This window comes from Haliaeetus albicilla, chromosome 22 (genome assembly GCF_947461875.1).
Source record: "Haliaeetus albicilla chromosome 22, bHalAlb1.1, whole genome shotgun sequence".
Classification (NCBI taxonomy): Eukaryota; Metazoa; Chordata; class Aves; order Accipitriformes; family Accipitridae; genus Haliaeetus; species Haliaeetus albicilla.
Window position 1 is genome coordinate 6,178,938 of NC_091504.1, and position 15,448 is coordinate 6,194,385.

Below are 15,448 nucleotides of genomic sequence, written 5' to 3' on the forward strand. Positions count from 1 at the left end.
GACCCCCCCCAATTCCCCCCCCCCAAAAGGGCACCCAGGTGTTTGGGGGCACCCCCACCCCCTCCTGGGTCCCACCCCGCCAAACACTCAGCTACCACAGGAAGCTGCAATCCAGCCATTTATTGCCCCCCCCAAATTTTGGGAGGGCCCCCCTAAAATTTGGGGTCCCCCCAGGTCCCACAGAAATTGGGGGACTCCAAACCCAACAGAGGCTGAGCAGGACACCCCCCTAAAAAAATTATTTTGGGGGGACTCCTGATTTTGGGGGATCCCCTGAAGCAAGAGGGGACCCCCCCAGGTTGATTTGGGGGACCCCCCCGATTTTGGGGGGGCTCCCCTAAAGCTCCGGCCGCCGCTCGATCTTCAGCAGCTCCACCTCGAAGATAAGCACGGCCCCCCCTGCCCAAAGGGGGGGTCAGGACCCCAAAGCCCCCTGTGCACCCCCAAATTGCTCATTTTCACCCCAAAACCCCACCCTGGACCCTCCTAATCCCACTTAAACCCCAAATTTCTTCCCCTGAACCCCTAAATCTCTTTTTAACCCCCCCATTTCTCCTCTGAACCCCCAAATCCCTCATTTTCACCCCAAATCCCCACCCTAGACCCTCCCAAACCCCCTGAACCCTCAAATTACTTTTTCCACCCCAAAAATCCCAACGTGGACTCCCCTAATTCCCCCTGAAACCCCAAATCCATCATTTTTCGTGCCAAAACCCCTACCCTTCACCCCCCCCACCCTGGAACCCTCAAATTCCCCTGTGATCCCCCAAATTCCTCCTTTTCACCCCAAAACCCCATCCTGGACCCCCCCTAATCCCCATCTGTACCCCCAAATCCCTCTTCCCCCACACCATGAACCCCCAAAACCTGGGGGGGGGTCCAGAGCTCACCTGGGATTTTGGGGGGGGGCCCCACGGTCCCCGTAGCCTGGAGGGGGGGAGATGGGGTGTCATGGGGGGGTAGTTGCACCCCAGAATTGGGGACTCCCCCCCCAGGGACCCCAATATTGGGGTGTCCTCCCCTAAACCCTTAAATTTAGAGGTTTCACCCCAATTTTCTCTCCCCTAATTTGGGGTCCTCCACACACTTCAGGCCCCCCCATGTCTTTGTTCCCTCTTTTTGGGGGTCCCCCCCACCCTATTGTATTTTGGGGTCCCTCCCTACTCACCCCCTCCCATTTGGGGTCCCCCATTCCCCCCCCATTTTTGTGGTCCCCCCCGTTTCGGGGCTCACCCAGCTCTGGAGGAATCACCAGCTTCCGCTTCTCCCCCTCACACATCCTGGGGGGGTTCAGGGGGGCGTCAGGGGTGCCCGGACACTGGGGTCCCCCCCAATACCTGGGTGCACCCCAAACTCCTGCCCCCCCTCCAAACTCCTGGGTGCCCCCCAAATGCCAGGGTCCCCCCCCAAAACTCCTGCCGCCCCCCCCAAGCCCCTGGGTGCCCCCCAAATTCCTGGCCCCCCCAAAACTCCTGCGTTTCCCCCAAACTCCTGCCCCCCCGACACCAGGATGCCCCCCAAATTCCTGGGTCCCCCGCCAAAACTCCAGGGCCCCCCCAAAAACTCCTGGGCCCCCCCAACACCTGGGTCACCCCAAAACTCGTGCCCCCCCAAAACTCCTACCCCCCCCAGACACCTAAATGCCCCCCAAAATGCCGGGGTCCTCCCCCAAACTCCTGCCCCCCCCCCCGACACCTGGATGCCCCCAAGTTCCTGGGTCCCCCCCAAATTCCTGGGTCCCCCTCAAAACTCCAGGCCCCCCCCAAACCCCTGGGTGCCCCCCAAAGTCCTGGACCCCCCCCAAAACTCCTGCCCCCCCCCAGCACCAGGATGCCCCCCAAATTCCTAGGTCCCCCCCCAAAACTCCAGGTCCCCCCCCCAACAGCTGGGTCACCCCAAAACTCCTGGCCCCCCTCCAAACCCCTGGGTGCCCCCCCAAAACTGCCTGCCCCCAAAGTCCTGGGTGCCCCCCAAACACCAGGGTCCCCCCCAAACCGCTGCCCCCCCAGACACCTAAATGCCTCCCAAACTCCTGGGTGCCCCCCCAAAACCCCTGCCCCCCTCCAAACTCCTGGGTGCCCCCCAAAATGGCAGGGTCCCCCCCAAAACTCTTGCCCCCACCAGACACCTGGGTGCCCCCCAAATTCATGCCCCCCCCAAACTCCTGGGTCCCCCCCCAAACTCCTGCCCCCCCCAACACCTGGATGCCCCCCAAATTTCTGGGCCCCCCAAAACTCCTGCCCCCCCCAAACTCCTGGGTGCCCCCTAAATTCCTGCCCCCCCCCACACCGGATGCCAAATTCCTGGGTCCCCCTGAAAACTCCAGGATCCCCCCCGAAACTCCTGGGTCTCCCCGACACCTGGGTCACCCCAAAACTCCTGCCCCCCCTCCAAACTCCTGGGTGCCCCCCAAATGCCAGGGTCCCTCCCAAAACTCCTGCTCCCCAGACACCTGGGTGCCCCCCCAAACCCCTGGGTGCCCCCCAAATTCCTGCCCCCCCCAAAACTCCTGGGTCCCCCCAAAACTCCTGGGTCCCCCAAACTCCCGGGTGCCCCCCAAATTCCTGGGCCCCCCGCAAACTCCTGCCCCCCCTGACACCTGGATGCCCCCCAAGTTCCTGGGTCCCCCCCAAAACTCCAGGCCCCCCCCAACACTTGGGTCACCCCAAAATTCCTGCCCCCCCCCACACTCCTGGGTGCCCCCCCAAAACCCCTGCCCCCCTCCAAACTCCTGGTGCCCCCCAAAATGCCAGGGTCCCCCCAAAACTCCTGCCCCCCCCAAACTCCTGGGTCCCCCCCAAAACTCCTGCCCCCCCAACACCTGGATGCCCCCCAAATTCCTGGGTCCCCCCAAAACTCCTGGCCCCCCCAAACTCCTGGGTGCCCCCAAATTCCTGGACCCCCCCCAAAATTCCTGGGTCCCCCCCCAAACACCAGGATGCCCCCCAAAACTCCAGCGTCCCCCCAAAAACTCCTAGGTCCCCCCCAACACTTGGGCCCCCCTCAAACTCCTGGGTCCCCCCCAAAAACTCCTGGGTCCCCCCCAACACTGGAATGCCCCCCAAAACTCCAGGGTCCTCCCAAAAACTCCTGGGTCCCCCCCAACACCTGGGTCACCCCCAAACTCCTGCCCCCCCCACCAAACCCCTGGGTGCCCCCCCAAAACTCCCGCCCGCCCCCCCCGCCGCCGCCGGGGTCCCTACCCCAGCAGCCCCTGGTCCAGCCCTTGATGACCTGGCCGGTGCCCAGCGAGAAGACGAAGGGCTGGTCCCGCTCAGGCTGCTGTCAAACTGGGAGCCGTCCTCCAGGTGCCCCTGCGACCAGTATAAACCAGTATGGACCAGTATGGACCGCTACGGACCAGTACGGACTAGCCCAACCCACAGCAAACCAGGGAGAAGCAGTAAAATCCCACGTTAGCCAGTGGAAACCGTCCCACCCAGAGTAACCTCTTCCTCCAGGTGGCCCTGTGACCAGTATAGACCAGCACAGACCTGTACAGACCAGTACAGACCAGTACAGACCAATATGGGCCAGCATAACCCGCCACAAACCAGTAAGAAGCAGCGAACCCCCCCCATTAACTAGTATAAATCTGCTCTCCCACAACACTCTCTTTCTCCTGAAACCAGTATAAACCAGTACAAACCAGTGCTCCCAGTATAGTCAGGATTTTCTCCCAGGCTGCTCTCTTCCCAGCACCCATGAAACTGGTGTTCCCAGTATAAACCACTAAGCCCCAAAGCCTCCTATGCACAGCCAGATACCCCCTGCTAGCCCCCCCCAATACAAACCAGTATACCCCATACCATGCAACACATGCACAGGACAGCTCCCAGTCCCTCCCAGTCCAAACCAGATAAGCCCCAAACCCATGTGTGCACAGCCAGCCCTTCCCCAGCCCCTCCCAGTATAATCCACTAAAAACCAGTCCCCCCCAGACCCTCATGTGCACACCCCAAGCCCTCCCCCAGCCTCTCCCAGTCCCTCCCAGTACAAACCAGTAACCCCAAAGCCCTCCCGTACACACCCAGGACTTCCCCAGACCCTCATGTGCACACCCAGGCCCTCCTCCAGCCTCTCCCAGTACAAACCAGTAACCCCAAAGCCCTCCCGTACACACCCAGGACTTCCCCAGACCCTCATGTGCACACCCAGGCCCTCCCCCAGCCTCTCCCAGTACAAACCAGTAACCCCAAAGCCCTCCCGTACACACCCAGGACTTCCCCCAGACCCTCATGTGCACACCCAGGCCCTCCCCAGCCTCTCCCAGTCCCTCCCAGTACAAACCAGTAACCCCAAAGCCCTCCCGTACACACCCAGGACTTCCCCCAGACCCTCATGTGCACACCCAGGCCCTCCTCCAGCCTCTCCCAGTACAAACCAGTAACCCCAAAGCCCTCCCGTACACACCCAGGACTTCCCCCAGACCCTCATGTGCACACCCAGGCCCTCCCCCAGCCTCTCCCAGTACAAACCAGTAACCCCAAAGCCCTCCCATACACACCCAGGACATCCCCCAGGCCCCTCCCAGTGCCTCCCAGTCCCCCGCAGACCCTTGTGTGCACACCCAGGCCCTCCCCCAGCCCCCCCAGTCCCTCCCAGTTCAAACCAGTGCCCCCAGTACCGTGTAGTGCATGTGGAGCAGGTCCCCCCGGCGGGATCGCACCCCGCAGGCCTCCGGCCGCCGCCGCACCCCGATCTGCACCTTCCGCCCCGGCTCCGCTGCCAGCGCCAGCGCCAACGCCAGCACCCAGCCCCACAGCTGCCGGGGGGGGCGCCCCACGGCACCGTCAGCACCCGGCACCGCCGTGGGCACCCCCCAAGGGTCACCCCACCCCACGGGGGCACCCCACCCCGATGACGTCACCAACGAGCCAAGGAAGCCGTCAATACGGCCCAACGAGGTCGTCGACGGCCCAACATGGCCATGGGCACCCCCCCAGAGTCACCCCCGCCCATGGGGTCACTCCCACCCGAGTGAGGTCATCAACAACCCAACGAGGTCATCTACGACCCAGCAAGATCATCAACAACCCAGCGAGGTCGTCAACGGCCCAACGTGGCCATGGGCACCCCCTCAGAGTCACCCCCACCTATGGAGTCACTCCCACCCGAGTGAGGTCATCAACAACCCAACAAGGTCGTCAACAACCCAATGAGGTCATCAACGACCCAGACAGGTTGTCAACGGCCCAACGAGGTCGTCAATGGCTCAACATGGCCATGGGCACCCCCCCAGAGTCACCCAACACCCATGGGGTCACTCCCACCCGAGTGAGGTCATCAACAACCCAATGAGGTTGTCAAAGGCCCAGCGAGGTCGTCAACAACCCAACGAGGTCATCAACGGCCCAGTGAGGTCGTCAACAAGCCAACCAGGTCGTCAGTGACCCAACGGGGTCGTCAATGACCCAACGAGGTCATCAACAGCCCAGCATGGCCATGGGCACCCCCTCCAGAGTCACCCAACACCCACGGGGTCACCCCCACCTGAGTGAGGTCATCAACAACCCAGCGAGATCATCAGCAACCCAATATGACTATGAGCACCCCAACATGGTCATGGGCACCCCCAAGGGTGGTCCCCACCCCATGGGGTCACCCGCACCCCGAATAGGTCACGGGCACCCAGAGAGGTCATCGACACCCTAATTAGGTCATTGATATCCCAACATGGCCATGAGCACCCCAATGAGGTCATTGGCACCCCAGTGAGGTCACTGGTGCCCCGCCATGGCCACGAGCACCCCAGTGAGGTCATCAGCACCCCAGTGAGGTCACCAGCGCCCCGCCATGCCCACGAGCCCCCCCCCCCGCGCTCACCCCCACCCCAGCGGGGTCACGGGCACCCCAGTGAGGTCATCGGCACCCCGATGACGTCATTAGCCAAATAGCACGGCCATGGCGTCCCCCACGGGGCGTGTGTCCCCCCACCCCCACAGCCCCCCCAGGGCCCCCCCACCCTAAAGGCCCCCCCGAAGGTGTGTCCCCCCCAGGCTCCACCCCCATCCCCCAGGTCACACCCCCAAGCCCCCCCACCCCCCAGCCCCCCCCCACCCCATAAGGGCCCCCCGGGACCCCCAAGCCCCCCCCGGTGTGTGACCCCCCCCCTCACCTCCGCCGCCATCCCGCCCGGGTCGCAGTACGCAGGCGCGGGAGCCACGTGACCCTCCTTCCGGGGCGGAAGGGGCGTGTGTTTGGGGGGTCGCGCCTCTCTGCTTCCGGTCACATGGCCGGAAGCGGAAGGCGGCGGTGAATGGCGGCGCGGCGCGGGGTTCCCATGGTAACGGCCGAGGCGCGGGGGGGGTCTCATTAACCCCCTGTTAATTCCCCCTAATTAGGCGACCCCTCCTCGCCCGCCCCTAATTAGCGTCTCATTAGCATGAAGGGCCGTATGAGTTGCCCAGAATGGCCCCTCATTGGCTGCGGGGGGTTAATTAACAGCTAATTAGCGCTAATTAAGGGTTAACTACTGCTCGGGGGGGATTCATTAGCCTTAGTTCGGGGCTAATTAGCATTAATTAGGGGAGGTGGGCCGGGTGACGGGGCGGGGCCGCCGCTATCAGCCTTTAATTAGCAGTTAAGAAAGAAAGAATTAACATCCAGCATTAATTAACTTTTTGGCCTTGGCCTGCCCCACCATTCACTGCAATTAAGGGGCTAATTAGCGGTAATCAAGAGTGGCCGCTTGGTCCCAGCCCCTTACAGGTTCACTCCTGGCGGCTGCTGCGTGTAAGGGTTAATTAAAAGCTAATTGCACATTAATTGAAGGTTAATGTAAGGCTAATTAAGCGTTAATTAAGGGTGAGGCACTAATGAGGCGCTGACCCTCCCGCAGGGACCCTGGGCCGCCCCTCCCCCGCTGCTGCCCCGCCTCCCGCCTCAGCACACGGTGAGACCCCCCACCCCCACCCTGGGTGCCCCCCCCAACTCCTGGGTCCCCCCCCACCCCGGATGCCCCCCCAGCACCCTTGGGTCGTGTCCCCCCCCAAAACTCCTGTAACCCCCCCCAGACTCCTGGGTGCCCCCCCCCAAACACCTGGGTCCCCCCCCAACTCCACCCTTGGGTCCCCCCCAAACTCCTGTAACCTCCCCCCCCAGATTCCTGGGTTCCCCCCACCCCCACTCGTGGGTGCCCCCCCAGCACCCTTGGGACCCCCCCAAAAAAAACTCCTGTAACCCCCACCCAGACCCCTGGGTCGTCCTCCCCAGATTCCTGGGTCCCCCCCCAACCCCACCCTTGGGTCCCCCCCCCAGCACCCTTGGGTCCCCCCCGAACTCCTGGAACCCCCCAAGACCCCTGCCCCCCCCCAAACCCTGGGTCCCCCCCCAGCCCCACCCTTGGGTGCCCCCCCAGCACCCTTGGGTCCCGCCCAAACTCCTGGAACCCCCCCAAGACCCCTGCCCCCCCCCCAAACCCCTGGGCCCCCCCCCCAGCACCCTTGGGTGTCCCATGTCCCCCCCCCCCCGACACCTGGCCCCCCCCGCAGGGCGGGGCCACCGGACCCCTACGCAGTGCTGGGGGTCAGGCCCGAGGCCTCGCCTGCCGAGATCCGCGCAGCCTTCCTGGCCCGCTGCAAGGAGGTACTGGGAGCACTGGGAACACTGGGAGCACTGGGGCTGCTTTCCCAGCCGGCACTGGGAGCACTGGGCGGGTTTCCCAACTGGCAATGGGAGCACTGAGAGCACTGGAGCCGGATTCCCAGCCGGCACTGGGAACAGTGGGCTGGCTGTCCCAGTTAGCACTGGGAGCACCGGGGCTGGTTTCCCAGCCGGCACTGGGAGCACTGGGGCTGGTTTCCCAGCTGGCACTGGGAGCCCTGGGCTGGTTCCCCAGCTGGACAGTGGGAGAACTGGGAGCGCTAGGCTGGTTTCCCAGCTGGCACTGGGAGAACTGGGAGCCCTGGGCTGGTTCCCCGGCTGCCACTGGGAGCACTGGGCTGGTTTCCCAGTGGGCAGTGGGAGAACTGGGAGCACTGGGCTGGTTTCCCAGTGGGCAGTGGGAGAACTGGGAGCCCTGGGATGGTTCCCCAGCTGGACAGTGGGAGAACTGGGAGCCCTGGGCTGGTTTCCTGGCTGCCACTGGGAGCCCTGGGCTGGTTCCCCAGCTGGACAGTGGGAGAACTGGGAGCCCTGGGCTGGTTTCCCAGCGGGCACTGGGAGAACTGGGAGCCCTGGGCTGGTTTCCCAGCGGGCACTGGGAGCCCTGGGCTGGTTCCCTGGCTGCCACTGGGAGCACTGGGCTGGTTTCCCAGCGGGCAGTGGGAGAACTGGGAGCACCGGGCTGGTTTCCCAGTGGGAACTGGGAGAACTGGGAGCACTGGGCTGGTTTCCCAGGGCTGGTTTCCCAGCGAGCACTGGGAGCACTGGGCTGGTTCCAGGCCGGCACTGGGAGGCACCCCAGGTCTCTTGGGGGGGGCTTGGCCGGACACCCAGGTCCCATGGGTGGTCGGGGGGGGCAAGTTGGCGGGGGGCACCCAGGGATTTGGGGGGGCACCCAAGTGTCTGGGGGTCACCCAGATGTTTGGGGGGGCACCCATGTGTCCGGGGGGGGGCACCCAGATGTCCGGGGGGGTGGGCACTCATGTATCTGGGGGGTCACCCAGGAATTTGGGGTGCCACCCATGTGTCCGGGGGGGGTCACCCATGTGTCCGGGTGCCCCCCCAGGTGCACCCCGACGGGGACCCCGGCGACCCCTCCCGCCACGAGCGGTTCCTGCTGCTGGCCGAGGCCTACGGGGCCCTGAGCCGCCCCCGCGCCCCCCCGGGACCCCCACCCCGACCCCCACCCCGACCCCCCACCCACGGAGGAGCGGCCCCCCGCCCCGAGACTCCCCCACGGTAACAGGGACCTGGGTGCTGGGGGGGGGGGGTCCTAGGGGTGCTGGGGGGTCTCATGGGTGCTGGGGGGGGGCTTCAGGGAGTCCTATGGGTGCTGGGGGGGTACGGGGGGGCTCCCAGGGGTGCGGGGGGGGGAGTCCTGGGGGTCCTGTGGGTGCTGGGGGGATATGGGTGGGTGCTGGGGGACCTAGGGGTGCTGGGGGGGATCTCTGGGGGTCCTAGGGGTGCTGGGGGGATCTCATGGGTGCTGAGGGGTACTGTGGGTGCTGGGGGGGGGGGGGGGCTGGGGGTCCTCTGGGTGCTGGAGGGGTCTGGGGGGGGTCCTAGGGGTGCTGGGGAGGTTCAGGGGGTCCTGTGGGTGCTGGGAGGGGGCGGCCTGGGGGTCCTGTGGGTGCTGGGGGGGCACGGGGAGGTTCTAGGAGTGCTGGGGGGAGCCTATGGGGGCTGGGGGGTGCTGGGGGGGGCTCATGGGTGCTGGGGGGGCTGGGGGGTTCCTATGGGTGCTGGAGTGTCACAGGGGGGTCCTATGGGTGCTGGGGGGGCTGGAGGTCTTGGGGGGGGGCTGGGGTTGTCTGGGAGTCCCATGGGTGCTGGGGGGGCCTGGGGGCTCCTATGGGGGCTGGGGGTTCTGTGGGTGCTGGGGGGGCATGGGGGGGTCCTAGGAGTGCTGGGCGGAGCCTATGGGGGCTGGGGGGTCACAGGGGGGTCCTATGGGTGCTAGGGGTTCTCATGGGTGCTGGGCGGGCTTCAGGGAGTCCTGTGGGTGCTAGGGGGGGACCTGGGGGTCCCGTGGGTGCTGGGGGGCTATGTGGGGGTCCTGTGGGTGCTGGGGGGGGGCCTGGGGGTCGTCTGGGAGCTGGGGGGGTACAGGTGGGTGCTGGGGGGTTACAGGGGGGTCCTATGGGTGCTGGGGGCTTCTATGGGTGCTGGGGGGCTGGAGGTCCTGGGGGGGGTCTCTGGGGGCATCTGGGAGTCCCATGGGTGCTGGGGGGCCTGAGGGTCCCATGAGGACTGGGGGGAGCCTGGGGCTCCTATGGGGCTGGGGGTCCCATGGGTGCTATCTCCCCCCCCCCAGGGCTGACCCCAACCGCCGGTACTGGGAGCAGTTTCGCCCCCCTGGGCCCCCCCCCAGCACCCCCCCCCACCGCCTGCTGGGGCTCTGCCTGCTGCTGGCCCTCCTGGGGGGGGTCGGCCACGCCCTGGCCTACAGGTGGGACCCCCCCACGCGGGGGGGCACCCAGGGGACTGGGGGGGCACCCAGGGGTGGGGGTGGGGGGACCCAAGGGTTCAGGGGAACCCAGGTGTCCAGGGGGGGGGCCAGCCAGGAGTTTGGGGGGATGACCCAGGGGTCTGGGGGGGGGCACCCAGGAGTTTAGGGGGACCCAGGTGTCTGGGGGGGACACACCCAGGGGTCTGAGGGGGCACCCAGGGGTGGGGGGGGACCCAAGGGTTCAGAGGGACCCAGGTGTCCGGGGGGGGGACACCTGGGTGTTTGGGGGGGGGACACCCAGGAGTTTGGGGGGGGACACCAGGAATTTGTGGGGGGGGACACCCAAGGGTTCAGGGGCACAGGGGGCACCCATTTTTTGGGGGGGGGGGGGCACCCAGGTGTCCAGGAAGGGGACCCAGGGGTCTGGTGGGTGAGGGGGGACCTGGGTGTCTGGGGGGGGGGACACCCAAGCATCTAGGGGGGGCACCCAGGCATCTTGGGGGGGGTACCCGCCCCCCCCCGGGTGTTCAGGGTGGGGGGGACACCCAGATATCCGGGGCAGGGGGTCTGGGTGTGCACGTGCCTGGGGGGGGGGGTCTGGGTCGTGTCCCCCCCCCCGGCCAGCGGGGTGTCCCCCCCCAGGTACGTGGCGGGGGCTCACGCCGCCTTCCTGGACGAGAGGGACCGAGTCCTGACGGCCGCCTACGAGCGGGTGCGCAGCCGGTGGGTGCTGGGGGGGCCTACGGGTGCTGGGGGGGGCTGTGGAGGGCTATGGGTGCTGGGGGGGTCCTATGGGTGCTGGGAGGGGGTTGGAGGGGCCTACGGGTGCTGGGGGGGACTGGGGGAAACTGGGGGGGGGGTTCCTGTGGGTGCTGGGGGGGCTATGGGTGCTTGGGGGGCTGAGGGAGGTATGGGTGCTGGGGGGGGCTGGGGGGGTCCTGTGGGGGCTATGGGAGGCTATGGGTGCTGGGGGGCTGGGGGGGTTCCTATGGTGGCTGGGGGGGTGCTGGGGGCATCCTCTGGGTGCCGGGGGGGTGCAGGGAGGTCCTAGGGGCGCTGAGGGGTCCCATGGGTGCTGGGGGGGCTTCAGGGAGTCCTATGGGTGCTGGGGGGGTATGGGGGGGTCCTGTGGGTGCTGAGGGGGTTTCTGGGGGTGCTGGGGGGGGCGGAGGGTCCTGGGGGTGCTGGGGGGGGGGCGGTGGGACATTCTGGGGGGGACCCTGGGGGAGGGGCTCTATGTTTCTCCCACCCCCCCTTCCCCCCGTCACCTCTGACCCTTGACCCCGCAGGGCAGGGTCGCAGGAGGAGGTGCTGCGGCGGCTGCGGGCCTCGCGCCAGCGGCGGCGGGGGGGCGGGGGGGGGGGGCAATAAAACCGCCCCCTCCCCCCCCTCTTCCCCCCCCCCCCCCCCCCGGGTCCGCTGAAGGTGGGGGAACACCCGGCAGTGGGAGGTGCCTTCTGCTGCCCCGCCCCTCCTTTGCCCCCTTGCCCCGCCCCTTTCCAACCGCGGCCACGCCCCCCCTCTCCGCCACGCCCCTTTCTCCCACGGTCCCCGCCCCCCTTTCCCCGCGGTCCCGCCTCCCTCACCTCCGCCCCGCCCCCTTCCCCGCGGCCCTCTCCTCCGCCCGCCCACTCGCCTTCTGGCCCTACCCACGTGACTTCTCTCCCTCCTCACGTGACCCGGCGGCCATGTCGAAGGCGGCGCGGGCGGCGCGGGCGGCGCGGTCGGTTCCCGGGAGGGGGCCGGGGGTCGCGGCCGGTCCGGACCCTCATCCCGGCGGGGGGGGCGGCCCCGGGGCCGCCGCTGGGGCCCGTCCTGGGGCAGGTGCGGGGGCTAGGGGGGTCCCGGGGCCTGGGGGGGGGGGGCGTCCCGGGACCTGAAGGGGGGGTCCCGGGGCTTGGAGGGGGGGTCCCGGTTGGGGGTCCCGAGCCCCGTCCCGACCGGTCCCGGTCCGTTCCCCAGCGCGGGGTCCCGATCGCCGCCTTCTGCCAGGACTTCAACGAGCGCTCCCGGGACGTCAAGGCCGGCATCCCGCTGCGGGTCCGACTGCTCGTCCACGTGAGTCTGCGGGGACCCCCCCGGGACCCCCCCACGGCCCCGGGACCCTCCCGGGACCCCCCCCATCCCCCTGTGGGTGCTGCCCCCCCCCCCCCGGTTAAACCCGTCTAAGGTGCTTCGCCCCCCCTCCCCTTGCCCCCCCCGTGGGTGTTGAGCCCCCCCCTTGCCCCCCCGGGGGTGCTGTACCCCCCCAGACGCCCCGTGGGTGTTGAGACCCCCCCCCGTGGGTGTTGACACCCCCTCCTACGTTCTGCCCCCCCCCCTTTGATCTCTCCCATGGGTGCTGACCCCCCCCCAGTTGACTCCATGCTGGGTGCTGTCATGTCCCCCCCCATCCTTGCCCCCCCCCATGGGTGCCCCCCCTTTCCCCCCCCAGCTGACTCCCCTGAGTGCCACCCCCCCCACTGACCCCCTAAAGGTGCTGCCCCCTCCTCCTGGTTCTCCCCCCCCCCCAATCAAATACCCCCTATGGGTGCCCCCCCCCATTGACCCCCTCCCTCAGTGGGTGCCCCCCCCGCCAATAACAACTGCTGGCTGGCCCCCTCTTGACACTCCTCGACCACATTGGGTGCCCCCCCCATTTGCCCCCTCCCTCAGTGGGTGACCCCCCCCCATGGTGGGTGCCCCCCCTTGACCCCCCCCCTTGCTCCCCCCCAGCCTGACCGCAGCTATGACCTCAGCATCGGGCCCCCCCCCACCTCGTATTTCCTCAAGGCCATCGCCGGCATCGAGAAGGGGGCAGCACGGCCCGGTGAGGGGGGGGTCCGGGGGGGGGTCCTGGGGGGCTGGGGGGGGGCTCTTGGGGGAGCGTGGAGGTGTTCTGGGGGGGGAGACAGGGGTGCCTGGGGGGGGAGTGGAATCTGAGGAGGGGGTCGCAGGGTTTGGGGGGGTGCTGGGTGGGGGGGCTGGGGGAGCTGAGGGGGTCTATGGGGGTCCCAGGGCCTGGGGGGGTCTTGGGGGGGGTCCCCAGGACCTAGGTGTGCTTAAGGGGGTACTGGGGGGTGTTTGTGGGTGCTGGGGGGGTCTGGAGTTGAGGGGGGGTGCTCCAGGAACTAGGGGTGTTGGGGGGGGGTCAGGGTGCTGGGGGGGTGAGGGGGGGTCTCATGACTTAGAGGTGTTTGGGGAGGTCTGGGGGTGCTGGGGGGGGTCTTGGGGTTGCTGGGGGGGGTCTCAGACCCTATGGGTGCCCATAGGCGGGTCTGTTTTCTTGGGTGCCCCACGGAGCGGGGAATCGCCGTGGGTGGGTTGTGCTCGGAGTGGGGGGGGGGGGGGGGGGGGGGGGTCTGGTGGGACCGGGGGGGTCTCTGGACACCCGCGCCCCCCCCCAGGGCACGAGGAGGTGGGGGTGGTCTCCCTGAAGCACCTCTACGAGGTGGCCCTGGTGAAGCAGCGGGACCCGGCGCTGGCGACGCGAGGGACCCCCCTGCCCGCCCTCGTGGGGTCCCTGGTGGGCTCCGCCCGCAGCCTCGGCCTCCGCGTCGTCCCCCGGTGGGTGCCCCCCCCCCCAAAAAACCACCCCCCCCACCCCAGACACCTGAGTCCGTCATTGGGGGGAGGAAGGGAGGACACCCCCCCTAGCGGGACCCCCGATGGGTGTCATCACCCGGTGGGTGCTCCTGGATGCCTGGGTGCCCCCCCCCCCACCCCACCACGGACACCTGGGTGCCCCCCCCAGATGCCTGGGTGCCCCCCCCACCCCACTGCAGACCCCTGAGTCCTTCACTGGGGGGAGGAAGGGAGGAGATCCCCCCCACAGTGGGACCCCCGATGGGTGCCATCACCCAGTGGGTGCTGTGGGAGGGTTTGGGGGGGGTCCCCAGGATGCCTGGGTCCCTCATGGGGGGGGGGAAGGGAGGGGACACCCCCCCAATGGGTGCCCCCCCCCCCACCCCGCAGGCTGACGCCCGAGGACTGCGCCGCCTTCCAGCGCCAGCGGCGGGAGCAGGAGGCGGCCATGGCCGAGGAGGAGGAGGAGGGGGGGGCGAAGAAGAAGTGACCTCTGACCCCCCCCCCCCAATGCCTGGGTCCACCCCCAGACTCAAGGGGTTTGGGGGTCATCCCCCCCCAAATAAATGGTTTCTTCCTACAGCCTTGTGTCTTTTTGGGGGGGGGGTCTCCCCTGGACACCTGGGTCCTCTTTTGGGGGGGGGGTGTCCTGGATGCCTGGGTCCCTCTTTTTTGGGGGGGGTCCCACATACCTGGATCCCTTTTTTGGGGGGGGGGGGGGGGGGCTGTCCCAGATGCCTGGGTCCCTTTTTTTGAGGGGTGGGGGGGTCCTGGATGCCTGGGTCCCTTTTTGGGGGGGGGGGGCTGTTCCGGATGCCTGTGTGCCTTTTTTTGGGGGGGTGTCTCAGCTGCCTGGGTCCCCTTTGGGGGGGTCAGGGCTGATATGAGGGGGGGCAGTGGGGATCCCTGTTGCCATGGCGATGGGTGGTGATTCCCCCCCCCCCCCTGCCAGGCAGTGAGGGGTGGTTGGGCCTTCGGCCTCCTGCCCCTCCTTGTGTGTCCCCTCCTCATCCTCCCCCCCAACTTCATCCCCCCCTTCTTCCTCCCTTTGTGCCATCTTCATCCTCCTCGTCCTCCTTCATCCCCGAGCTTCACCACCAGCCCCTTCGTCCACCCTCCTCCATCTTCATCCCCCTTCTTCCTCATCCTCTTCCTTCATCTTCATCCCTCCTCATCCTCCTCTTCCTCCTTCATCTTCATTGTCCTTCACCCCCCCATCTTCACCCCCCTTCCCCTCCTCCTTCATCCCCATCTTCATTCTCCTTTGTCCCTCATCTTCACCACCCATCCTCCTCCTCCCCCTCCATCTTCACCCTCCTTCATCCCTCATCCTCCCTCCTTATCCTCCTTCCTCCCTCTTCAGCCTCCTCCCTCCCTTCTCATTCTCCTCCCTCCCTCCTCATCCTCCTTCACCTTCATCTCCTCCCTTCCTCCCCATCCTCTTCCATCTTCATCCTCCTTCCTCCCTCCTCATCCTCCTTCGTCTTCATCCACCTCCCTTCCTCCTCCCTCCTCATCCTCCTTCCTCCCTCCTCATCCTCCTTCATCTCCATCCACCTCCCTCCCTCCTCATCCTCCTCCGTCTTCATCCTCCTTCCTCCCTACTCATCCTCCACCTTCATCCTCCTTCATGTCCATCCACCTCCCTCCCTCCTCATCCTCCTTTCTCCCTCCTCATCCTCCTTCATCTTCATCCTCCTTCCTCCCTCCTCATCTTCTATCTTCATCCTCCTTCCTCCCTCCTCATCCTCCTTCATCTCCATCCACCTCCCTCCCTCCTCATCCTCCCCCCCTTATTCACCATCCTCCCCCCTCCTTCCTCTCCATCTT

At 67.1% G+C, this 15,448-nt stretch overlaps 3 protein-coding genes across 3 annotated transcripts; 2 read left to right on the forward strand and 1 right to left on the reverse strand.

Annotated features, from left to right (window-relative positions):
• Nucleotides 1-206: 206 nt before the first annotated feature.
• On the reverse strand, nt 207-6,274 carry FKBP2 (FKBP prolyl isomerase 2). The gene is given in 8 exon segments (XM_069809378.1): nt 207-399; nt 868-927; nt 1,234-1,280; nt 2,665-2,674; nt 3,213-3,275; nt 3,278-3,314; nt 4,628-4,765; nt 6,119-6,274. Coding segments are annotated over 8 exon segments (429 nt in total). The 5' UTR covers nt 6,131-6,274; the 3' UTR covers nt 207-337.
• On the forward strand, nt 6,260-11,425 carry DNAJC4 (DnaJ heat shock protein family (Hsp40) member C4). Its single transcript, XM_069810673.1, has 7 exons — nt 6,260-6,286; nt 6,842-6,895; nt 7,441-7,587; nt 8,672-8,844; nt 9,920-10,054; nt 10,697-10,777; nt 11,344-11,425. The coding sequence occupies exons 1-7, from the start codon at nt 6,260-6,262 to the stop codon at nt 11,423-11,425; spliced, it is 699 nt and encodes a 232-aa protein (XP_069666774.1).
• A 302-nt stretch (nt 11,426-11,727) lies between these two features.
• MRPL11 (mitochondrial ribosomal protein L11) lies at nt 11,728-14,200 on the forward strand. The gene is given in 6 exon segments (XM_069809317.1): nt 11,728-11,804; nt 11,806-11,878; nt 12,017-12,112; nt 12,770-12,863; nt 13,441-13,600; nt 14,009-14,200. Coding segments are annotated over 6 exon segments (585 nt in total). The 5' UTR covers nt 11,728-11,742; the 3' UTR covers nt 14,109-14,200.
• The last annotated feature ends 1,248 nt before the right edge of the window (nt 14,201-15,448 follow it).

Coding starts and splice junctions, on each gene's coding strand:
- DNAJC4 (XM_069810673.1), top strand. CDS start 6,260: ATGGCGGCGCGGCGCGGGGTTCCCATG. Junction 6,287..6,841: donor CGCGGCGCGGGGTTCCCATG/GTAACGGCCGAG, acceptor ACCCTCCCGCAG/GGACCCTGGGCCGCCCCTCC. Junction 6,896..7,440: donor GCCTCCCGCCTCAGCACACG/GTGAGACCCCCC, acceptor CCCCCCCCCCAG/CACCCTTGGGTGTCCCATGT.